Raw genomic sequence first — 25991 nt, forward strand, 5'->3', positions numbered from 1 at the left:
GTAGAGCAGATGCTAAAAACTATAGGCCTATCTCTCTGACTTCACACATCAGCAAAGTCATGGAAAGGATAGTCAGAAAGAAACTAATCGCATTCCTTGAGGAAAATAACTTGCTGAGTAATACCCAGCATGGTTTTCGACCAGGTAGAAGCTGCCTGACCCAGCTCTTACAGCATTATGACTGGGTGTTGAGGCAGTTACTCAACAAATCAAATGTGGATGTAATCTACCTTGATTTTGCAAAAGCTTTTGACAAGGTGGATCATGGTATGATATGCCACAAACTGCATGATCTCGGCATAGCTGGAAAACTTGGAGTGTGGTTGCATGACTTCCTGAAAGATAGGAGTCAGGCAGTAGTGGTTAATGGAGCCACCTCTATGAACACACAAATAGTGAGCGGTGTTCCACAGGGCACTGTCTTGGGACCACTGCTTTTTATAGTGGCCCTCTCAGATATGCCCTCAAATGCTCGGATAGCCACTATGGCCAGCTATGCAGGCGATACGAAAGTCTCGCAGAAAATACAGAACCCCAGCGATGTTGCACACCAGCAGCAGGAGTTGGACTCAATCTATAGATGGGCTGAGGATAATAATATGCAGTTTAATGCTGAAAAATTCCAGGCCCTGCGCTACCAGCATCCAAAACTGAATATTAAACTTACAGGATACACCGGTCCACAGGGAATTTCAATCCCAGAGCCTAAGTCTGTGAGGGACCTGGGTATCGACATGAGTGATGATACCTCTTTCCAAGTGCACATTACCAGGATGGCGACAAAGTGCAGACGACTGGCTGGGTAGATCCTAAGAACATTCAGAACCAGAGATAAGGAAACCATGATGGTCCTCTGGCGGACATTCGTCCTCAGTTGCCTGGATTACTGCTCACAGCTATGGTCACCCACCAGTGTAAAATTAACAGCGGACCTTAAAGCAATCCAGAGAAGATTCACAAAGAAGATCGTCTCTTTGCAACAGCTCAGCTACTGGGAAAGGTTGAAACAGCTAAGACTCTACTCCCTGGAGAGAAGACAGGAGAGGTGTGCAGTAATATATGTCTGGAAGGAATTGTGCCAAATTTTGGCATTGTAAGCTACACCAATGCTAGAACGGGATGACACTGCATAGTGCCAAAGATCCCAGCAATGCCATCACACTTCAGGACCAGCTTCTGTAACAGCCTGGGTTTCAAGGCCCACAGCTTTTTAATATTCTCCCAAAGAGTCTGAGGAACTTGCACAAAGTAGATGTAGCGGTTTTTAAATCAAAGCTGGACATCTTCCTGTCAAGAGTCCCAGATGAACCTACCTCACGGCAAGAGGTGCAAATCAGAGTAGCTATATCAAACTCCATTCTTCACCAAGTGCCACATATTAGACGGTTAGTAAGGAGAGACACAAATAAGAAAGAAGAAAGCAAAGGACCACTGATGCGGTCACAGGAGTGTGACGAAAAAACTCTGGCCGAAATAAGATTAAGATTAATGTAAAAAATAAATAACACTGAAGCAAAGTAACACCAAATATATATTGCGTGTGTTTTTATTGGCTAAACTGGCAAAATGACCATTCCGAAATACAACAATATACATACATATATACATATCATCATCATCATCATCATTTAACGTCCGCTTTCCATGCTAGCATGGGTTGGACGGTTCAACTGGGGTCTGGGGAGCCCGAAAGCTGCACCAGTCCAGTCAGATCTGGCAGTGTTTCTACAGCTGGATGCCCTTCCTAACGCCAACCACTCCTAGAGTGTAGTGGGTGATTTTATGTGCCACCGACACAGGTGCCAGACGATATATATATATATATATATATATATTATATATATACATGCATATATATATATATATATAATACATATATATACATATATATATATACATGCATATATATATAATATATATACATGCATATATATATATATATATATATATATACACATACATATATATATATATATACATGCATATATATATATATATATATATATATATATACACATACATATATATATATACACATGCATATATATATATACATATATATATACATACATATATATATACATACATATATATATACATACATATATATACATACATATATATACATACATATATATACATACATATATATACATACATATATATACATACACATACACATATATATACATACATATATATACATACATATATATACATACACATATATATACATACACATATATATACATACACACATATATATATATACACCCATATATATATATACACCCATATATATATATACACCCATATATATATATATATATATATACAACACACATATATATACACACACACACACATATATATATACACACACACACACATATATATATATATATACACAGACACACATATATACACACACACACATATATACACACACACACACACATACACACACACATACATATACGGTCCACGCCTTTACCTCCGTCGAAATTTCTTCGTAATCGTAATTTTTGCCATTTGAACGATATTTCTATAAACTTTCGTCAATATTTATCCATTTTCCTGAAAGTTGATGGAAAAATCGGATCTTGTGAATTTTCCGAAATTCCTCTCCGCATCCCCCACGTTCGTTTGCATACATTTCTTTCATATTCGTTTTGTAGACACCTTTTTACACTTCGTAGACTGGGTTTCATTTTGCTTTCGTAAATTTGGTCTTAAACTTTATACGGACCACTCGGTTTTGTACCTCATTTATATCTATATATATAAAACTGTAGTTGTGTGAGTGTCTGTCCCCTTCGATTTAGATTCCTAACTACTCCCACATTTTGCGGTGCAGTTTAACCAAATTCGGTATCTTATAGTCGTGATTCATATCGAGCCCGTCTGGGTATTAGCGCGCGTCTACGATGAGTCTACAATTTTAAAAATAATTTACCATAATTTTTTTCCATTTTAACGCATATTTTTTTTCCCTCCCTCGTGAAGCTGTGGGGAAGGGAGTGTAAGGAAATCAACGTCGTAAAGCGTTGTCAAGGAGACCAGCGTTCTTTTAGAACAACGACTTCATGGCTTGAAGACACCAAAACAGAAATGGCTAAGAAAGCCCGAATTGGCATCTATAAGGGAAGTAACTCTCTAAAAATGCTTATATAGTTATTTCCCTTACAAACCCGAGCAACGCCGGGCGATACTGCTAGTTTATATATAAAATACAACAATTAGCCATCATAATTGACGCAAGGTGTCAGCTCTATGTAAACTCTACTTACTTTTATAGAAGTACCTCCTTTGATATCCTTTTTCTTCCCTTCATCTTTAGGCTTTTCGCTGTTATCTTTACCCTTGCCTCCTTTCGTGCTTTTATTTTTCGGCATAACTACACAAGTCGTGATGCCATGTGTTTTGAATCGCAACCCGAACTGAAGAGTGTTACAGACAAGCGATATGATTGGCCAACATACGAACTTATAACCAACCAATCGCAAGCCTCATTACAAACTATTCTTGTATAAAGCGCTGTTCCCGAATCCGTTCAACACTTACGTATCCAATGTCTGGGCAGTACGGACCCGTTCTACCTCCAGGTAAAAATAAACACATATGAGTCATTCCTTTCTCATTTAGTATTCATTATGAAACATGTTTTAACTGTCAATAAATAAGGTCGATAACAAGTTTATTGTAAATATAACACCAAGTCCGTTTGTCATTTTGGAATACTTTCACTTTAATTTTTGATGTGCTACTCATGTGTCCAATTCCTCACATGTGCTTTTATACTGAAAGTGTGAAACAAAATATCTGCATGTTAATGCTTATTTATTTACTAGCATACCCGTGTTTTATTAATGATAGAAAATGGCACATCAACACACAGGAAAAAACTAAGGATCTTTTCGGTTTGAACGGCAGTTTTTAACATAGTTTCTAGCTAACTAAAAAATTTTAAACTTCGTATACTGGTAGAATATGTTTATAAAACATCTTTTTCTCTTGGCTATAGTTTGTAAGTTATTTGTTGTTTTATTTCTGCAATTTCAACCAATCAATTACGTCTATTGAGGTAAACAACATTCTGTGCAGTATGAATATGTCCCTCGTTTAAGAAACAGATTGGGTTTACTCTTTTACTTGTTTCAGTCATTTGACTGCGGCCATGCTGGAGCACCGCCTTTAGTCGAGCAGATCGACCCCAGGACTTATTCTTTGTAAGCTCAGTACTTACTCTATCGGTTCTCTTTTGCCGAACCGCTAATTGACGGCGACGTAAACACACCAGCATCGGTTGTCGAGCAATGCTAGGGGGACAAACACACATATATATATACATATATACGACGGGCTTCTTTCAGTTTCCGTCTACCAAATCCACTCACAAGGCTTTGGTCGGCTCGAGGCTATAGTAGAAGACTCTTGCCCAAGATGCCACGCAGTGGGACTGAACCCAGAACCATGTGGTTGGTTAGCAAGCTACTTACCACACAGCCACTCCTGCGAAGAAAAATAGATACCCTTCCCCCACCCCTAACCACAAAACATTGAAATGCAATAGATTGATACTAGGGTCATAATTATGGGTGACAATTTCATATGACACCGCTAGAAAAAAACTGCCGTTCAAACCGAAAAGATCCAGAACTATTAACAATTGTCAGCAATCTAGTCTGTACATACACAGAATTGAAGCTGTAACTATTTCTTTATTGCCCACAGGGGAATAAACATAGGGGGGACAAACAAGGACAGACAAAGGGATTAAGTCTTGCGTAACTGGTACTTATTTAATCGACCCCGAAAGGATGAAAGGCAAAGTCGACCTCGGCGGAATTTGAACTCAGAACGTAACGGCAGACAAAATACGGCTACACATTTCGCCCGGCGTGCTAACGAGTCTGCCAGCAACTTTCGCCCACATAATGTTTGTTTGTGTATACATATAAGCATACATATGAACATAAATAATAAGGACGGCTTGTTCGCAATTTTACAACCGAAAGGCAGAAATATATACTTTAGTAAGTGACTGAGGGCACTAGTCAGCAACAGTATTGCTAGAAATAAGTGTTAAAACAATTCATAGCCATAAGAAGCACCGGCACTGTCATGCTTTTAGCTGTCAGAAGTGAAAGTCGTCAACTTCGTTAATTTACGCCGTTTATTTACGTACCACCACGCTGTTAGGTTTATAAAACAATTGAAGTTCAGTTTAAAGTTTATAAATAAATACATTTGGGCGATCTTTTGTCCCTAGTAGACCTTTCCGTCGATTTCCGTAAAAAAATTTTTTTTTTTACTTATGGGCTTGCGGGAACTTTTGAAGTAATATACATACATATACACATACACCGAGTAAAAAATTTCAGTTATCTCTTTCTTTCACACATTACTCTCTCTGTCTCTTCACACACACTAACAGAAGCACTTCACTTACACAACATACTGTCTGTCTCCCACACCCCACCAAACACACACACACACACACATGTACATCAATGCTTCACATGCACGGTAACTTCAAAAGAATTTCTCTCGTCATACAATCGATTTCTCTTAGTCTCTTTCGCTCTCATTACTTCAAAAGTTCCCGCAAGCCCATATGTAAAAAAAAAATTTTTTTACGGAAATCGACGGAAAGGTCTACTAGAGACGAAAGATTGCCTACATTTGTTGTCTTCTATACCATATGAAGCTATATCCCCTTCTATTTCGTCAAAGGCTCCGAGTAATATATCTCTAAATCTCTGTCCGTTTGCAGGATCTTTAAGTCTCCAGACCCATCTTCTCCTTGCGGGTTGTCTTCTGGGCATCCATTTAACCCTGATCCTGAAGTCACTAACTACCAGTGTTGTGGGGTACATTCTTCGCCTGGGAAGGTTTTGGCATTTATAAGCAGCCCTCTTTCCCTTTTTCTGGCGAGGATATAGTCAATTTGGCTGGTGTGTCTGCCAGATCATTAGGTGACTAGGTGACGGGCGGGTTTCCTGAAGTTAGTATTGCAAACCATAAGATCATTTGCATTGCAGAACTCCAGCAGTCTGGTTCCCTCCTCATTGCAGGAACCAAAACCATAGCTTCCATGTATTCCATGGAAGCCCCCCTGCACGTTGTCCAACATGTCCATTGAAATCACCAGCCACAAAAAGAAGGTCTCTGTCATTCGTCGACAAAGTAATCTGCAATAGGATGTCATAGAATCGGTCTTTCTGCCCCTCCAGTAGCCCCAGATGAGGGGGCATAGGCCGAGTTAATGGTAGCTGACCTATGGTGAAGCACTAATCTAATCTTAAGTACTCTGTCACATACTCTGACTACCTCGATTACCTTATCAACCCATTTCTCTGCAAGAAGTATACCCACGCCCCCGACCCCATCAGTGTTCCCTGCCCAGAAAATCTTGTACCTGTGTTCTTTGCCTGTGAGGAACCTCCTCTCCACCTTACTTCTTGGATGCAGCACAAATCTACACGTCTCCGCTCAAGCATCTCAACAATCTCACCAGACTTACCTTTCAGTGTGCCAACGTTAAGTGTACCAACTCTGAAGGTGTGGGCCTGTGAGACCCTGGGATGAGGGACAGCAGTGTCATGTACCTGAAAAGAAAGCTCGCTTTTGGCAGAATTCATAAGAAACACTAGACTACAACCTATGGACAATACACCATTTTCATGCGCTATATGATCAAATAGACCCTACATAGGGGTGGGGGGACATTTGGCCCTTAGAAGTGTTCGCGGGAGGAAAACGAGGAAGATATAGGTTAGGGACTTCCGGTTAATATGGAGGGGGGGCGGAGGGTGTACTGCGAACCAGCAAGTTTAGACTAAAGCATCGTCTTCTGCCCTTGTATACTATGGTTAGAGAGAATGAATGAACGAAATGATAACCTTGGTTAGGAAGGATAAATAAGTGAAACATTGCGATTAACAGATATGCATGATCTTAAGACAAACAGGAAGACGAAGCTATCGCTACTATGTTTACATGATAAAGAAATAGATAGATTATATAATAATAATAATAGAGAACGAATGGGGGTGGTGCATTAGGGTTACGATCTACGCATTAAACATGGAGAACAGGAACGAGGTTGAGGAGTCCAAATTTTCCTTATCTCGGCATCTTCTGAGATCCGTGTTCTATCGGCAGAGGAATTGAAAAATCGAGTTGGGGAAAATACAAGGCTTGCACTAGTTTATATAGTTAGGTTTAAGGGGGGAAGTGTTGGTGTAACAGGTGGTAAATCAAAACGAGAGAGAGCAGCCTTACTACAGATTTCAGTACCCCTCATACAGACCAAGCCACAAATAATCATATTCTATTTACTATATAAAATTAATTAGTTCATACATGAGCAGTGTCCCTTTAATATCACGCAAAAATTTATAAAAATTTGAGAATTAAAATTAAGTATCTTTTTTTCTTACGGATAAAATTTTACAAAACCTTTACCAATATTTGCCTTTAACATTCTTCATTCGTATTAATATAATTTCTGTACTGTACAGAGACAATGTTACAAATGAATATATTTAAAGAATTTTTTAAATAATTTTTAAAAAAATGAGGATACAAATTTAATAAAATGACTTTATTTTAGATAAATTAAATAAAGTTAATATTGAATCATATTATGATTCTGCTTGTTCCTTCCTTAGTTAGTTCATCTGTTACACTCTTCATATAATATATAAGAGAAGGAACAGAGAGGTAGTGAGAGAGAAAGAGACAGAGAGAGAGAGTGGTGATGGTGTGTGAATGCGTGACATTCTGTGTGCTTATAGATAAATAGACACATGTCTATACGGAACACAAGTAGATAGATGAATATATCAACAGATTGTTAAATCAAAGAGAAATAACCACAGTAAATTTTTGATGTTACTTTTACATTTCGATACAGAAGAGAGACAAAGAGGTAGTGAGAGAGAAAGAGTGAGAGGGAGAGGGAAAGAGTGGTGATAGAAAGTGTGTGTGTGAACGTGTGACATTCTGTGTATGCATTTATACATACATGTATAGATATGTGTAAACTGTAAATCGGGGATGGGATTTTTATCCATATATCTAATGAAACAAACTTTGAAATTGAAATCAAATGTAATCTGCCTCAGACAAATATGTCTATCTAATAAAATAATTAAATAAACCAAATTTTGAAATTGAAATAAAATGTTACTCAAAATGTGGAGGTTTTTTTTTTTTTTTCGTGGGTGCGCAGTGGATGATCTCTTCAACAATACATGAGAAGAAGCAGAGTAATTCTTTCGCCAAAGAACTCGGACTGCCTCCTGATCAATGAAGAAGTTTTCAGACAACTTCCAGGTGACTGCCGCACCTATTATAGTACAGATAAAGTTTTGACAGATGGTCCTGCTGAGGCTGAGCGCTATCCACTGAATTTCTAAACTCTTTGACACCATCAGGAATGCCTCCTCATAAATTGAGTTTGAAACCTGGGTCAGTAGTACAAGACTGGAAGTGGTAGCCATGGATCAACATGCAATCGAGGCTTCCTTGATTAGCAGCTCACTAGTTGGTAAACGTGTCCTTGTCCCCGGAATAAAGCTGGTTCCAAGCAACCTTAACTTTGGAGAGAACCCAGTTTTCTGTCCGTTTGTCATATGCCGTGACTATTAACAAGTCACAGGGGCAGACATTTGAGAAGATGGGATAGTTCTTACCTCAGCCAGTCTTCATAAAATTTTATGAAACCTTTACATTTCTTTAACATTTCTCTTTCATATTAATGTCAATATAATAATTCTTAATCAAGAATGTTGTAGATTCAAAGTGTCGATGTCGGGTGTTTCTACCCATCAGTTTTGTCTATACTTTTTCGTCTCTTAACTTTTGTTCTACTGCACCAGATTTTAAGTATTTTATGTCTAAACGTAGCTTATGACGAGTCAAACATAATTCAGAAAACTAAATTTGATTTCAATTAAAACTGAATTAATGAGACTGCTTGGAAGACACCGACTGCGACAAAAAAGCTACATTAAGAATATTATTCAACCACTACTGTATTTGAATGATAAAATAAATGATTTATGAGTGTTTTGTTGTTCATGTGTTGTTTCTATCAGACTCTCAAAATAATGAAACCAAATCACACATGACCTATAGATGTGAGATGCCCAAGTGGATAAAGTATTGAACTATCAATTCATAGGCGATGAGTTCAAATCTAATGCTGAAATTGTGCAGTTTCTCAACATGATCCTTAACTTTGCATTCACATACTGTTAACCTAGCTGTTTGAAGTATGTACCAAATCAGATTTATTTCCCATACCATGTAACTGAAGAACGAACCAACCCTTTAAAGTTCTTTGAAGTCTAGGAAACATTTACATTACATTTTACATACTATATGCACCTGGAGCTTTTACTGTCTACCATTCTACTACATTTAAACTTGAGATATGGGTACTTTTTATCATTAAGTGTTTTCTTCTCTAATTAAACAGGTTTTAAACGGAGTCATGTTAATGACAATATCCTAACATCATCTGAGGGAAATGTTTCATCTGAAGATAATTTACCTACCTGTTCCAATAACACATCAAACTCTGGAGAATCTGACTTCATAGATAGTGAGAAGATGGCTCATCTTCCAAAAAAAGATACTAAAGTGTCAAGTTCTTGGCAGCAGATTTCGTCAGGTGATTACAGAAGTGCCTGTCAAAAGACACCGGTATCCTCTCTGTCACAGAAAGAAGATAATATCGTGGTCGGACCCATAGTTCGAAGCTCACAAAAGAGTAAATTGTCAACATATAATGTTGAAGAAAGTTCATCAACGCCTCTTAAAGAGCACAAAATAATTGGCCCACAGCTTTCTAATATGAACACTATTGAAACGAAAGCTTCTACATGCTCCTCACCTGACACTTTCAACAATGAACCTTTTCCTGATGCAAACCAAAGCAGGTGTGCCAGTTCATATGATGTTTTTGGACCAGCATTACCCCCTGATTTAATCAAGGACAAAGCAAAAGATAATTGTTCAGTAAGTGAGAAACCATCAACTTTAATCGAAGATTTTTCCTTAATTGGCCCTCTTCCTTCTGAAATGTTCCAACAAGGAATGAAAGATGAATCGATATCAGATGATATTGAAAAAAGATCTTTGGACATGAAAGACAAACTCACAAAGAAGGTACAGATCTTTTTTCTTTCTACTTTCATTATACTCTATCCTTTGCTTTGGCATGGTATCATGTTTTGTTTTTACCTCCTGTTTTTTTATCTCAGTTATTATTGTTTTTTTTTTGTCTCTAGCTCCAGTTATTTTTGTACAAACAATTTGGAATGGCTTTTGCATACAAAACCTGTTCTAGCAATAGGCTTTCTGGTGACTTAAGATTTGGTACTAAAAACAAACATATATTCAAATATTGACTTTGTATATCTGCATTTGAATATAGATATGTGTATGTTTCTATATTGTAATATTCTAATATATTGTTTTGAACAACTGTAACCTTGAATATAGAACATATGTATGTATATTGCTGTATATTATTATTATATATATGTATAGGAGTATGGGTATATGCACTCATATGTATGTGTATATTATATATTATGGGTATGTACCCACTCTTGTATGGGTGTACCTCCTCTGATTTTCATATTTAATTTAGTTTGTTCTTCATAATCTCTGAAGAGGCCTTGGGATATTTTTGTAAGTGTCTCATTTATAACTACATATTAACCTATCACACATGGCTAATATGAGCATAATGAGATACCCATATCTGCATGGCCGAAACAGCTGTAAGATGTAGTTTATATTTATATTTGTATTTATTTATATTCACTTATACATACTGTACTTATTGTATCTTATTACTCATTGATGTACATTGTTTTGTTCTATATTATTACGTTTGACCTTAATGTTCATATGTAGTGGTTTAATAAATTATGTGATTGGGTATTATCTGGTAGTTGATTATTGATTAAGATGTATTTCTCCATTTCCTTATTTTGTATATATATATATATATATATATATACACACACACACACACACATATATACGACCACACACAAATATACGACAGGCTTCTTTCAGTTTCCGTCTACCAAATTTACTCACAAGGCTTTGGTCGGCCCGAGGCTATAGCAGAAGACACTTGCCCAAGGTGCCACGCAGTGGGACTGAACCCGGAACCATGTGGTTCGTAAGCAAGCTACTTACCACACAGCCACTCCTACGCTTAAAAACAGGCAACTTCATGTGGGTTTGAATTCAGCGACACTGGAAAAAGCCTACGAGAAGATTTGTTCCTGTACCGACACCCTACCACTTCTGTCAGACCACCCTCCTCCTTTATTTTATTATAAATGTAAAACAACAGCATGAAAGAATCAACGTAAGCTTAAATAGTAAACCGCAATAGGGGAATTGCGATATGGTGAGGGTTCACTGTATATATATATATATATCTGTACACATGAATGTGTATATGCACGCGTGAATATATCTATAAATATATTGTCATTATAAAGATGAAATTGTCTATAAACATATTATATAAATATATTATTATTATAAGATGAGGTGCTCAGAAAAAGGAGAATATACTAAAAAATAATAATTTTGTTGGCTGAAAAAGGAAAAAGTACTTACCTTCAGTTCGTAACAGGAAAGAAAAATAGATAAAACAATTCAAACCTCTGATCTACATAGTTTCATCAATCAATAATGGTCCAAGCATAATGAACCAGCACAAACCACATCAAAAGCTGAATGGAATCAAAAAATGGTCATGCTGTCAATTTGGTGGGATTACAGAGGTGTTGTGTATTTTGAGCTGCTTTTAAGGAACCAAACGATCAATTCAGATGTTTGCTGTCAACAACTAATGAAAGTGGAAGAAGCAATCATAAAAAATGGCCAGAATTGGCAAATTATAAAGGAATTGCATTACATCATGACAATGCTAGACCACACATGCCTTTGCTAACTTGTGAAAAATTATTGAAGCTTGGTTGGGAAGTGATGTCATATCCACCATCAAATTACCATTTATTTAGAAGTTTGCAAAATTTTTCTATGATGATGACCTGAAATCACACTTGCTTCAGTTTTTGGCTGATAAAGACCAGACGTTCTATGAGCACGGATTCATGAAGTTACCAGAAAGATAGCAAAAGGTCGTCAAACAAAATGGAAAACATATAATTAAATGAAGTTCATTCTTTGTATGAAAAAAAACAATGACTTTTAATTCACACTAAAAAATTGAAATTACTTTCTTGCCAACCCAATATATATATATGTGTGTGTATGGGGAAAGTAGGGAGAAAAAGCGCGAAAATGCACATTGAATATTAAAAAAATAAAGGCTTTTTTATGAAAAGTAGTGATAAATAAATACAATTAGATGAACTGAGGTAGAATTAAGAGGAATTAAATTCATTATTTTGAATTGTTAAAGAGATTCAAAGTCAAACTGGTATCGTCATTGCTGTTCACTGGCTTTGAATGCACACTGATTATCAAATGGTGTCGGGTCTACTAGTCCCTGAGTAAAAAGATTGTGTAAGGGAGGTAAGTAGTTCTGGATGTGGTGCAATTAGGATCAATATAATACTGTAATATGAATGGTATAAGGAATTTATGGATGTTAGTGGCATTATTGGTAAGGTTAGTAGTGTTCTGTGGTATGTAGTGTTCATGTTGTGGATGATATTTATTGATGAAAGTTGCTTCTTTATTCATTCTTTGCTGTACTGAGGTGTTCTGTGAATATTGATAGAAGAGGAAAATTAGGAAATTCGGATTAAGATTCCTAGCACACCTATCTATGTGTTCACTGACCTGTATCTGTCTATTGTGGGTGGCGGATTTGCACCATCCTCTTATCTATACACCTCCTACCTCATCATAACCCAATTTGTCTCTTGCCTTGTTTTTTATCTCTTCTCCAGTGGGTCACAGTATTTTACTGACCTTCTTTCTGTGTGCTTTCTGATAGCTCTAACCCCTTCCCTACACCAATGCTTTCTCTTTTGTCATTACTTAAACTACTTACTTAATCCATGTCCTTGTCACTGTCCACCCAATACATTCCATCACATCCTTCCTACTCCCATTGGTTAACATATTTCTCAGGTATTTATAAATGCTACTTCCTGAGGGTTCTTCATATTTCTACATTCCATCTGAAGATGAACGTTTCATTTTCAGACAAATTCTTTTATTGCTTTTTTTAATAGTATTTTTAATGCTGATTATGGAAATAAATTTTGTTCTTATCTATTTCCAATATTTTACTTGAAATTTTATTTTGAAGATACCATTTTCAGCAAAAACAAGATAACTCGTCTCTCTCTTTTACCCTTTTATTTGTTTTAGTCATTTGACTGCGGCCATGCTGGAGCACTGCCTTTAGTCAAACAAATCAACCCCAGAACTTATTCTTTGTAAGTCTAGTACTTATTCTATCGGTCTCTTTTGCTGAACCGCTAAGTTATGGGGACATAAACTCCAGCATCAGTTATCAACTGATGGTGGGGGGACAAACTCAGACACAAACATACACGCATATATACATATATATATATATATATATATATATATATATATATATATATATATATATATATATATATATATATATATATATGATGGGTTTCTTTCAATTTTGCCCTTTTCAGCTCTTCAGGCACTTTCTTTCTATTCAAACAGAGTGCTATAAATATCAGTGTCGTGACTAACCAGAGTATCAGCTAATTGCAGACTAGTGTAAAAGTTATGCACAGTAACACAATAACCTTTACCAAGTAAAGGCTTCATCAAAGACAACACAACATGAGAACTCTTGGGATATTCACTATATTCTGAATCAAACTGTGTTCCTTTGCCAACATAAATGATTACTCTATAGACATATCCAGTCTTTGCTTCACACAAAAAAAAATTCTTCACTCCAAACCTCCTACCTTTTAGAGGTATGCACTGAATCCATCCTAACCATCCCTTGAACAGCATAAGGCTTTCGTCTATTGATAAATCTTGGTTAGGGGTATAATACTTCATAAAGTTCTCACTAAACATCATAAACTTTATACAGTTTTAGGTTGGGATGTGTTTCTGCATCAAAAGTTTCACTGTTCACAAAATGAAGAAGACACTGTTTTATCTTATTATCGTGTTTCAAACTGATCAGCTTCCAAAAAATTGGTCTTTCAAGCAGTTCATCTTTCGACCAGTTCATTTCTTGATCTGGCATTTTCACAATACCCCCAAGCATTTCCAAGGTGAAAAACACACAAATTTCTGCCTTTGTTACAGGGTACTACATGCAATCTCTTTCTCCAGTTCAGCAAAGCAGTTAGTTTCGTCCACAACTCAATCAGTAATTCTGTTGTCACAAAAAAAGACTAAAAAAATCCAAAGGAGTCATATCAGCTGTGTCTTGATCAATTGATACTCTAGGATTTCCAGTGAATGGGAAGTGTAGTGGTGGAGGGAGCATGCATTCTTCTGACATCACATGTCAGCACCAAATTCGTCCATCTTCCTCCTCCTCCTCCTCCTCCTCCTCACTTAAGAGAGAATAGCCATTATCAGACAAGCTTGCACTCTCATCTGATGTACCCAAGCTTCTAATAGAAGGTTCATACTCATTGTCATCTTCTGAGCTCAACATCCAGGCATAATTTGTAAAAAAAAAAACAGAAAAAACAAGAAATGCTGAGAATTGACTGAGAATTAGATGAATTCATTGAGGCTTATTTTCTACAGTCAGATGCCCTTCCTGTCACCAATCCTCACCTGTTTCCAAATGAGGAATTGTTTCCCTATGGCTAGACAGACATTTTTCACAGAAGTCTGAAAGCAAAGGACAGTGCTGCTCATCAATAACTATTACATGATGTCGAGTCAAGAAAGCTCAAATACAGTCATGCGCGTGCGTGTGCACACACATACATGGTGGCCTTTTTCCACTTTTCATCTTCCATATCCATTCACAAGTCTTTTTTCAGCTTGTGTCTAAAGTAGAAGACATTCGCTGAAGGTACCATGCAATGGAAAATGAACTGCCCCACCACCCAACCTGAAAGTAATACAAAATTAAGCATAGCTTTTTTTATTGTTGCACAATTCAACTGTGGATCCGAGATTTGTGTTCAACAGTGGCTCATACACGTTGCAGTATTACTATATCAAGTAGTCCTTTTTTGAATGAAGGAAGTCTGCCTGTGCAGATTAAATGACCTCAGTCAATAAAAGTGTTACTCTCACTTTTACCTTCAGTAGAAATTTCGCATACGTGTGTGTAGAAGTGAGTGAACAAAAGAAAGTAGAACTGAATACACTTGGTTGGAGTTATATGTAATTAATAATAATTTGACTCAGCTCCACAAGACTTAAAGATGGGTGTTTAGGACATATCTGTCTCAACAGATGTTTGAAAGTAAAGTTTGCATTCATGAAAGTTCAAGTCATGAAACATATATATAGATTATAAATTTCCATGAGAAGATGTATCAAAATGTTTTACAACAAACAATTACATGTAACTTAGAAACCCAATACTGAAATTATGTGATTAATGTAAAATGCTTTTCTACTTTCTAGTTAACCGTTTTAAAAAATCCATTGAGTAATATAACATTTAATATTTAAAAGGATTTTTTCAAATAACTGTTGTGTACACACACGCATATTAACAAAGAGAATGGAATTTATTTATACATATATAATATATATCCATCCTGTCACTTTTAGGTAGATGGCGAAGTTTTAAGCCGAGAAACATGGATGTTGGAGCTGCCTCCAGAGATAGGCCCTGGTCTTGGCCTTGTTGCAAGAACATTTAGGCCATCAAAGAGTATATGCCAGTCTAAGGACAGTTCTGTGTGGACTGATACTCCTACTGACCAAGCCAAGAAGCAAAAGGTATTTCACTATTCTCATTATATTAAGCAAAATACTTATAACACAGTTAATTCATTCAGCTTTGATTTTTATTTTCAGCCCTATTATATCACTGATCTTTGGATTCATCATCATCATCATCATCATCATTTAGCATCCGCTTTCCATGCTGGCATGGGTTGGACGGGTCAACTGGGGTCTGTGAAGCCGGAAGGCTTCATCAGGCCCAGTCAGATCTGGCAGTGTTTCTACGGCTGGATGCCCTTCCTAACGCCAATCACTCCGCGAGTGTAGTGGGTGTTTTTCACGTGCCACCTGCACAGGTGCCAGACAGAGCTGGCAAACGGCCACGAACAGATGGTGCTTTTACGTGTCACCGGCACGGGGGCCAACCGAGGCTGGCAACGGACACGATTCAGTTGTGCAATATTTTTTACAATAAAATCTGATTATTTATTTCCTTTAGCTCTAGTTAGGCTTTGTGCTAATTGAATCACCGTATTTACCTGTTTAGTTTTTACTCTTTTTGTTGACCTACCAATCTCATTAAATTGTACAGCTCATATGGCTATCTGGTTGATGACAAATATCTCAAATTTGCCATGTTTCAACCACAGGAATGGTAAATATATCTGTCTTCTTTTTATAATGCATTTGACTTCTTGTATGTTCTTGCTTCCAAACTCAGGCTTATTGGGCATGGTATCATTTTCAAATCCATCTATTGTTGCAGGAGCCAGCCTGTGCTTGTAGAATGCAGCTGCACTTGTTACAGAATTCAGTTGCTTTTGCTGTAGAAGCCAACTGCACTCATACAATCTAACTGGAGTTATAGAAACCAAATGTGGAAACAACCTAATGGAGTCGTCCATACCAAATGTTATAGATCTCATCAATATCATTCGCAGTTTCTCCATACAAGACTCAAATTTCTGCAGCAAAAAAGATAATTCAACTCCTCACAGAATTATGCCTGATTTTCCTTAAAATGTTTTGATATAGAAATTTCTCAAAAGATCTCTCTCTAGAAGCTTTACAATTACTTCAAACTACCTTACTACAATTATTATTATTGTTGTTATTTAATTTTAATCTGCATGTGTTACAATCACTTGCCAACTCACACCCAGTGCCCTAGGGTGAGTGAAGAATAAGCAATGTTACAGTATGACTGAAAACTTGGGGAGGGGGAAGTGGTAGGAGCGTTAGCAAAATATCTTCATGTAATACAACACAGATATTTAAATTGATAGGGTTTTTTTAAGGATGTGGGCAGTACTTAGCACAATCTTTTGGATTTCTCTCAGTCATGGGATGTTGTCTAGATGTTTCTGACATCCCTTTTTTATCATACCCAGGACACCTATAATAACAGGAACAGTTCCTGCTTTAAGATGTCACATCTTTTGTATTTCAATTTCCTTTACAGATATATTTTTATCAATGACAACACTCACATCTATTAGTCTGCAATTATTTTCTTCCTTGTCTTTAATAATTATGTCTGGCTGATTAGCTGGGATCACTCTGTTGGTGTTGACTAGAAAATCCCAGAGGATAATGACATTTTTGCATTCAATGACTGACTCAGGATCATGTTCATACCAGTAAGCAGGAATGCCTATTTTGTAGTTTTTACATGTTTTCCAATGTAAATACTGTATTATTATTATTATTATTATTATTATTATTATATTATTATTATTATTATTATTATTGATGATAATAATAATAATTAATTAAACCAACAATATTTTGAAATGTATTTGGCCAGGCATGTATAAAACATTTGGTATATTCAAAACAAAGCCGGACAAAATGCTCTATAGTGTCTGGAATAGTACTTCATAGTTTTTATTGGTATTTTATGTATAATTTCCAGGAAGGTCAAGAAAAACATGGTGGGAAGAGAAGTTCCACAGAAACTGACCAGATCATAAGTGAAAGAGATCAACGGTGCTCAATAATTGTGGATGAATACAATGTAAATGTGTTACTATTATTTTTTTCTTGAGATGTAATTGTTTTAGTGTGTATTATTGATCTTGTATGTTAAATTTGTTTCTGTTGCCTTTATTCAATATCTATAAAGCTGAATTGCGAAAAAGTTGTTTGTCCCATTTTGGGATGGGAACGGTTTAAGAGGCGGTAGATGGGGTCGGAATGGCGCCAAAATTTACAGGGACATGTAAAAAGAGGCGAGGAAGTGACTGGACTAGGTTAGAAGCCCCTAGACTTTGACAAGTGTTTGTCACTTCTCTCTTTCAGATATCACCGTCTTCCTTGATCTTTCTCTTTCCTTCCTTCCCTCTACTTTCTCTCTATAACGACGTTTGGCACCTTCCACTCTCATTCCCTCTCCGCCTTCACCGTCTTTCTGTCGCTCTTTCTCCCACCACCTTTCTCACTGTACGTCTGTCTGTATCTGTAGAGAGAAAGCGTTGATAGCTGCAAAAGTTTAAATATTCCCGCCACAGGTCTTTTAGAACGATGAATTATTTTTGCCCACCACCACCGCACAATCATAACAGATATTATTAATCAGATATATTGTTTTAATTTATGTATCTATGTGTGTATATAAATATATATATATAATGTGTGTATATAAATATATATATATAATGTGTATACATATATATATATGTATATATATAATCATCAGTATCTATAAAGTTGAAATGCGAAAAAGTTGTTTGATTTCTTGGTTATTTGTCTCATTTTGGGATGGGAACGGTTTAAGGGGGCGGTAGATGGGGTCGGATTGGCGCCAAAATTTACACTGGGGGGTAAAATGGGAAGGGCTAGAGGCAGTTATCTTTAATTGTGGATATAAAAATTTGGGCGATTTTGGAAAGGGGGGTAAAATTTTTCAACTTTTAAAACGAGTACATTTTTGCCCTATTTTTAGATTTAACTTTTTTCTGCTTGCATTATTTGGTTGACATGGGTAAAAATGGCGTTGTGTTAAAGGCCAAAATTTCAGCTTTCATTTGCATCATGAACCGTCAAAATATACCAGAAAAATGTATCAAATTTCACAAAATTTTAAGTAATTGTGAATTATTTTGTGATTTTACGTGCACGCGTAAGAGAAAGCGAGGGAGAGTCCGAGAGAAAGGGAGAGTAAGAGAGTGGGAAAGTGAAAGAGAAAGGATAGAGAAACAAAGAGGGAGATAAGAAACAGAAAGGAAGCAACAGAAAGTAACAACCACACCCTCACCCACACGTAGAGCGGGTCACCTTAAGCTAGTCTTTAATATAATCTTTGCAAGCTGAAAAATATTTTTATAAACTATCAAAAGAACATCTGTGTGACTGATGTAAGTTGGTATAAATTCTTAGTAGTTGAGTTTGTGATGCAGATTTGGTTGATCCACTTCACTTATTAAGAATTTCCAGTCTGGTAAAAGTTAGAATCTGACAAGTGGACAAGCAGATTTGCCTTTGATGCATAAACAGCAGCATCAAGACACACTTCACAAATTAAGAAATATGTATGACACACATAATGAAGCCCTCAAAGTTACAACAAATGCTAAGCCTCTCTCTTTTGAAGATTCATTGTGATGACCTCCATCCCAAAGATTAAGCTTCCTCTTCAGGGCAAGAAACTATTTTTGCCCTAATTGGTTGCTTAATCATTACAAAACTTAACTGTAACCCACATTAGAGTACTACTCTATCCTGTATTGCATTCACAAAAGACCAACTGGCTATTTAGCAAAGTCTTGTTCACAGATGTCACTGCTTGATTCAATTTACCAGTGTATATTGTATAACTAACGCTGAGTAATGTTTAGATTGAAAAAAAAGTTGTAGCATGTTAACTTTGTACAAATACAGCTAAATAACCTTTGATATATGTAGATTTAAAACAAAGTTTACAGTTAATGCTGTTCAAACTTCCATCAAAAATTGAATCCTCACCTAATATTGTAAGAAAAATATTTCTTTATTCAAAACTGTCATTAGTTAACTGTAATATTTGTAATATTTTTCTTTTTTTTTTTTTGTCCATTTCCACTCTAGAAAAACAGAAGATCTGAGTCTCTTCTCAACATGCATACAAAACAAAGGAAAATTGCCAAGGTAAAGTACTCAAGTCTAATTTTGTCAATGTAGTGTAACTGTGAGGTTAGGTAATGAACTAGTAACAGCAGACTCAATAAATAACAGGTATACTAGTACAGGTTTAAGACTGATTTTTAAACGTAACAAAGACCACAAAGTCCTTGGAATGTATTTTGATTTAGTTTTATTTTATAACCACTAAGATGCTTAAAATATCAGGTGGAGTGGGATATGACCTTGTCATCTGTGCAGTTTAAGTTGTTCAGGAAAACATCATGCCCAACAACTGGTGTAACAGCATTACAGTTAACTGTTGCAAGGTTAAAGGTGATTCCTTAGACAGAAGTTATTACAGGAGTATCAAATTACTGGACCAGGTCATGGAAGTTACAGAAAGGTGTATAGCTCACTTAATTAGGAAGAGAGTTAGCCTAGATGATATACAGTTCAGTTTTGTACCAGCACTTCTGATGCTCTCTGTCTACCAAGACGTGCAACCAAAAGAATACCCTCCATCAGGCATTTGCCATATCCTGAACGCCTTACTTCCCTGGGCATGGACACATTGAAACTCCGACGTCTGGCAGCTGACTTGGCAGACACCCATAAAATTATCAACCATCGCACAAACAATAACACTGAGCACCTCTTCAAACTCCACCCATCTAACACCCGTGGACATATTTACAAAGTAAGAAAACAGCACAGCTCCCATGACTTCAGGAAACATTTTTTCACGCTGAGAGTTGCTGAAGCGTGGAACAAACTGCCGGCATCGGTTGTTAGTTGTCGGAGCACTGCATCCTTCAAGACTTCCATGCTTCCTGAGATTCGCCAACACTACACTTGATTTCCTCCCCTCCATACACACACAAGCATGTTCACTTTCCAGACATTTCTACATTACTGCATGTACTTTATATGCACTTTCTGACAAGTTGTGGTGCACCTGAGCACTGTATACAATAATTTCATTATTATTATTATTATTATTGCAGGATCCAAAAATAAACTGCTGTACTTGGCATTTATTCACCTGAAGAAAGACTTTGATAGGCTCCCTTGCTCCCTGATCTAAATAGATGCTGTAGAACTTAGAGATAGATTAAATGGCTTGTAAGAGCCATCCAAACTGTGTACAGGTCTGCTGTCAATAAAGTGAGAGTTAGCAATGAATACAACAATAAGGATAATTCTTTCATCCATATATATATATATATATATATATATAAAACAAAGAGAAGTTGATAAGGGATATTAATCCAGGTGAAATATTTCTTCAGCTCTCTGTAGATAAAAATATACCAGACTAACAAAAAAATGTTGTGATTGCTATTGTACCTCAGGTAATCCAAAGTCAAAAGCCAAAGTTGAAGTCCATCACCAGTCAAATTTGTAAATTCAGGGCTGCACGACCCAGTTAAAACAGAATGTTTTTACAAAGTGATATATAAAATAGACAGAAATAATGGGTTATATACATTTATTTATTTATTATAGGCTTACAGCTGTTTCAGGTATGCATTAGGGTGCTTTTATGGTTCAATTTTATCAATTGCTCGATTGATAAAACTGAACCATGAATGCATCCAAATATATATATGAAACAGCTTCACAGATCCTTTTTTTGTGTCACCAGCACAGGGGCCTTTTTCATGTCACTGACACTGGCCACACCTACGATTTCACTTGGCTTCCTAGGTCTACCAATTCCACAGGTCCCTTTCACAGGTAGAGATCGGCACTTCTTTACACAGCTGTCCTTGTCCCTATGCATCACATGACCGTACCAGTGCAGTCTTCTCATCAGATGTCTCTTATGCCCAATTTTTCTCTCAAGATACTTACATTTTGTTGTATGATAAAAAATATATATTTATATGGTTCAAATGTACAGAAAACAAATGACAAAGACTGGTGAGGGAACAACAGGCAGGTAACATTCAGAAAGAATGGGAAAGTCTTTGATGTTACGAGCCTATGCTTTTTGAAAGAGATGAGAGGAAAAAATGGAGGGAGAAAAAATGAGTTGGGGTTAACAGTTTAACATGATGAAATGACTACACACACACACAAACAAACAAGGTGGTATTAATTCAAAAGCAATGTCATTAAGGCTTGTTTTCATTTCATTCTATTGTTTTTTTTATTTTATCTAGTTTCAGCTCACGAGCTGTGGCCATGCTGGGGCACTGCCATTTTTTTCACAACTAATTTAAGTATATTCTTCTCTTAGTTATTATCAAGCAGGTAGGCTGTGACAAATGTGCTACTGAAGTGGTTAGCTGTAGGAATAACATCTAACTTTAAAAATACTTGCTCTGCTGATAAGTAATTGTTTAAATTCATATCAAAGGGTAAAATGAAATTGGCCTGTATGGTGATGGTATTTTGATATTTTGAGTTCATAATTCCCAGTCTTTGAAATACAGTAGATTCAATACCTTGCTTTATTTTAGGCATAAATCTATATATATAAATGAAGCCATTGACTGATTGATCTTTCTTTTTCTTCAGAGAGACAGTGACGAACCTGTTGAACGACAGCCTTTTAGCCGAGAGCATGATTTGGAAGCTGTTCATCTGAACAGTACTCAACGGAAATCAATCATTGAAAAATCTCAGTCTCTGGGTTCAAGATTTGGAAGTGGGACATCTCGATTCCTTTGATTAATTAGTTAAAGGTTGAGATCACATACTCACACATTGGGAAGATGATAAATATTAAAGTGAAAGTTAAGTTACTGAGTTGTTAGACATCTATCTACAATGATGTAAGCCGTCACAGAACTAGAAAAAATATGTAGGTATACTTTATCCCAAAATACAAAATAGTTAAGTTTCTATAGTATAAGGAGAACATCTGGCTATTCACTACTTTTCTATCAGATTATTTTGTTTGTTATTTGGCATAAAATCTCAATAGATTTTTTTTAACATTTTTTTTAATATAAAATCTCAACTAGGGATCTATATTTGTGTATACAGTTGATACACAGATATGCTATTCTCAACCCTAACTTGTTCTTATTAAAATACCTTGATTCAGTTGGATCCTGCAAATAACTATTAATCATATATATATATGTATGTACATACACACATACTCTTTTACTCTACTCTTTTACTTGTTTCAGTCATTTGACTGCGGCCATGCTGGAGCACCGCCTTTTAGTCGAGCAACTCGACCCTGGGTCTTATTTTTTGTAAGCCCAGTACTCATTCTATCGGTCTCTTTTTGCTGAACCGCTAAGTGACGGGGACATAAACACACCAGCATCGGTTGTCAAGCAATGCTAGGGGGACAAACACAGACACACAAACACACACACATATATATATATATATATATATATATATATATACAACGGGCTTCTTTCAGTTTCCATCTACCAAATCCGCTCACAAGGCTTTGGTCGGCCCGAGGCTATAGTAGAAGACACTTGCCCAAGGTGCCACGCAGTGAGACTGAACCCGAAACCATGTGGTTGGTTAGCAAGCTACTTACCACACAGCCATACACACACACACACACACACATATATATATATATATATATATATATATATATATATATATATATTATATATATATATATATATATATATATATATATATATATAATAACCCAGTAGTACTCATAAAAATAGCTCCCTGATGTATCATTCTGCAAAACATAGAATATATAGCATGATACAGAGAAAACAATAAGACTTTGTTTCACCTGAAGATGTAGCTTAAATTCTGCATTATTTTGAAGGATTTATTTTGCATTTATGCAAACATGTAAGTAATTTATTTATTATTAAATATAATAATATGAATTATAATATATATATACACCATATATTATGCAAATAGGTAATCAATTTATGCTATGCAAATAACATATGCAAGCATTATAAATATATGTACAGGTGGACCAAAAGTCACATACCAAAACATTTGATATTTTATTTATATTACATTGTTATCATTATTATCCATTTTGTTCATCATGTACAAGTACATGTGTATTCCTCATTATTTTATTTCTTTTATTCGATCAATCAATGGAAATTGTAGCTGTGATACCAGTGCCGGTGGCACATAAGAGAACCATCCGAACGTGGCCATTGCCAGCACCGCCCTGACTGCCCTCCATGCCGGTGGCACGTAAAAAGCACCATCCGATCATGGCCGTTTGCCAGCCTCGTCTGGCACGTAAAAAGCACCCACTACACTCACGGAGTGGTTGGTGTTAGGAAGGGCATCCAGCCATAGAAACATTGCCAGATCAGACTGGGCCCGGTGCAGCCTTCTGGCTTCCCAGACCCCAGTTGAACCGTCCAACCCATGCTAGCATGGAAAGCGGACACTAAACGATGATGATGATGATGATGAAGCATGTCTTTGACAATTCCAGAGCATATTGAACTTATTTTGTGCATGACTTTTGGTCCACCCTGTATAATAGTGAAAAGATTCTTGATTAACAATTAAGGAAGCTGAATTTACTTTCCATGCCACCTACCCTTCACTACCCTCTCAGCAAATTTTGACAATGTGTACCTGCATACTTGAACAGTAAAGCAATAACAGATTTCACTTTGTAGTTCTAGCATAAGAATTAAGAAGCAAAAAAAAAGTGATTAAAAGAAACAAAACCAAAATTCCAGTTAAAATTGTTTAAATAATGGTCTTTGAAATTGCCAATGTATAACAGTATATTTGTTTTAATCACCTCATTTTGAAAATCTTGAAAGCAATTTGATAATAAATATTACTTTTTAAATATATTTTTTGTTGCTTTTGATAATACTCTTATAAACAAAGGTGGTAGCAATACTTTATATTCTATATCTTATTACAAGAATTCTAGCAGTTTCTCTAGAAATTAACCCTATCTTATCTGAAAATGCAAAAGAAATATTGCTACATTTAAAAGTTTTGTTTCCCCATGCATGTTATGTCCATAATGTAAGTTGTTAATGTTTTCTTTCTTTTATCCTACCTAACATGTCAGAAATTTCAGTTTCTCAATAAAAACCATCTTCTAGAGTTAAAACATCCAATCTACTTGTGATCAGATTAATTTGATACCCTAAGAGATTGTAGAAGAGTTGTGCTGGTGGCGGCAGCAGTGATGGCTGCAATATCGTTTAACACAGAATAATTACCCAAAAGAGGAAAACTTCTGAGGGCTGTTAATGGATACTCCACAAAATCATGGTTGCCCTCTACATGTTCATGATTATGCAACTGTAGACGATGTGGAGAAAGCGATCATTTACTCAGACCATTACTGCCACATTCACCCACATTTCAGCAAAATCACTAGAGAGCAGCACTTCCCTCTCCACTATCACATTCTTTATCAAGTGAAGCTTAAAAAAGTTGATGAGGGCTTTGCCAAAGAGGAAAGTATCTATCTTTATCCATTTCAATCTGGTCAACCACACAACCTCTTTCTCTATGGCTACCAGACAAAGAAACATTGCTCTTCCCAGATGGAGAAAAGAGGCAGGATGATCTTCACAAATCTATTGTACCGGGGACAACAGGTGTTTGGCATAAACCCAGAAGTCAGAAATGCTCAGCTACTGGACAAGAGCATGCAGAACAGTTTTGTTGCTCTGCACACTTCTTGGGCAACCAGGCTAACAGCACTTCCATGCATGTATAGTTTAACCCAAACTGGTAACATTACCTGGTAGCACTGCCAGACCAAGAATTTCTGGAAATGTTCCATGGTCTCCAGCTTGAAAGTCTTCCAGAACAAACCAGCTAGTTGATTCTTGTGGATGCCCAGATTCTCCTTGAGAATGTCATTCCACTTGCCTGCTACTAAACCTGTATAGAATACCAATGTGGAACTTCCACTGACCACATTGTCTGACTGGCAGAGAACTGTAAGTGCCTAATGATTTTCTAGGTGCCAGGCACCCAGCCTCAACCTACAATTGATCCAGGACTGCAGCTCAATCAAAGAGACAAGCTGCAGAAAAGCAGGTCTG

General features: G+C 36.4%; 2 protein-coding genes across 2 annotated transcripts in view; one reads left to right on the top strand and one right to left on the bottom strand.

Annotated features, from left to right (window-relative positions):
- Positions 1 to 3467, bottom strand: part of LOC115209766 (peptidyl-prolyl cis-trans isomerase NIMA-interacting 4) — a 20197-nt gene extending 16730 nt beyond the window's left edge. Inside the window, exon 1 of the mRNA XM_029778281.2 lies at positions 3291 to 3467. Within this exon, the coding sequence (XP_029634141.1) occupies positions 3291 to 3395 (105 nt within the window). The 5' untranslated portion in view covers positions 3396 to 3467. The remainder of the gene's footprint in view (positions 1 to 3290) is intronic.
- A 56-nt stretch (positions 3468 to 3523) lies between these two features.
- Positions 3524 to 22718, top strand: LOC115209411 (GPALPP motifs-containing protein 1). The gene is made up of 6 exons (XM_029777820.2): positions 3524 to 3605; positions 9491 to 10182; positions 15772 to 15942; positions 17804 to 17905; positions 19954 to 20013; positions 22513 to 22718. The coding sequence occupies exons 1-6, from the start codon at positions 3572 to 3574 to the stop codon at positions 22663 to 22665; spliced, it is 1212 nt and encodes a 403-aa protein (XP_029633680.1). The 5' UTR covers positions 3524 to 3571; the 3' UTR covers positions 22666 to 22718.
- The last annotated feature ends 3273 nt before the right edge of the window (positions 22719 to 25991 follow it).

The sequence above is a fragment of the Octopus sinensis genome, linkage group LG3 (assembly GCF_006345805.1).
Source record: "Octopus sinensis linkage group LG3, ASM634580v1, whole genome shotgun sequence".
NCBI lineage: Eukaryota > Metazoa > Mollusca > Cephalopoda > Octopoda > Octopodidae > Octopus > Octopus sinensis.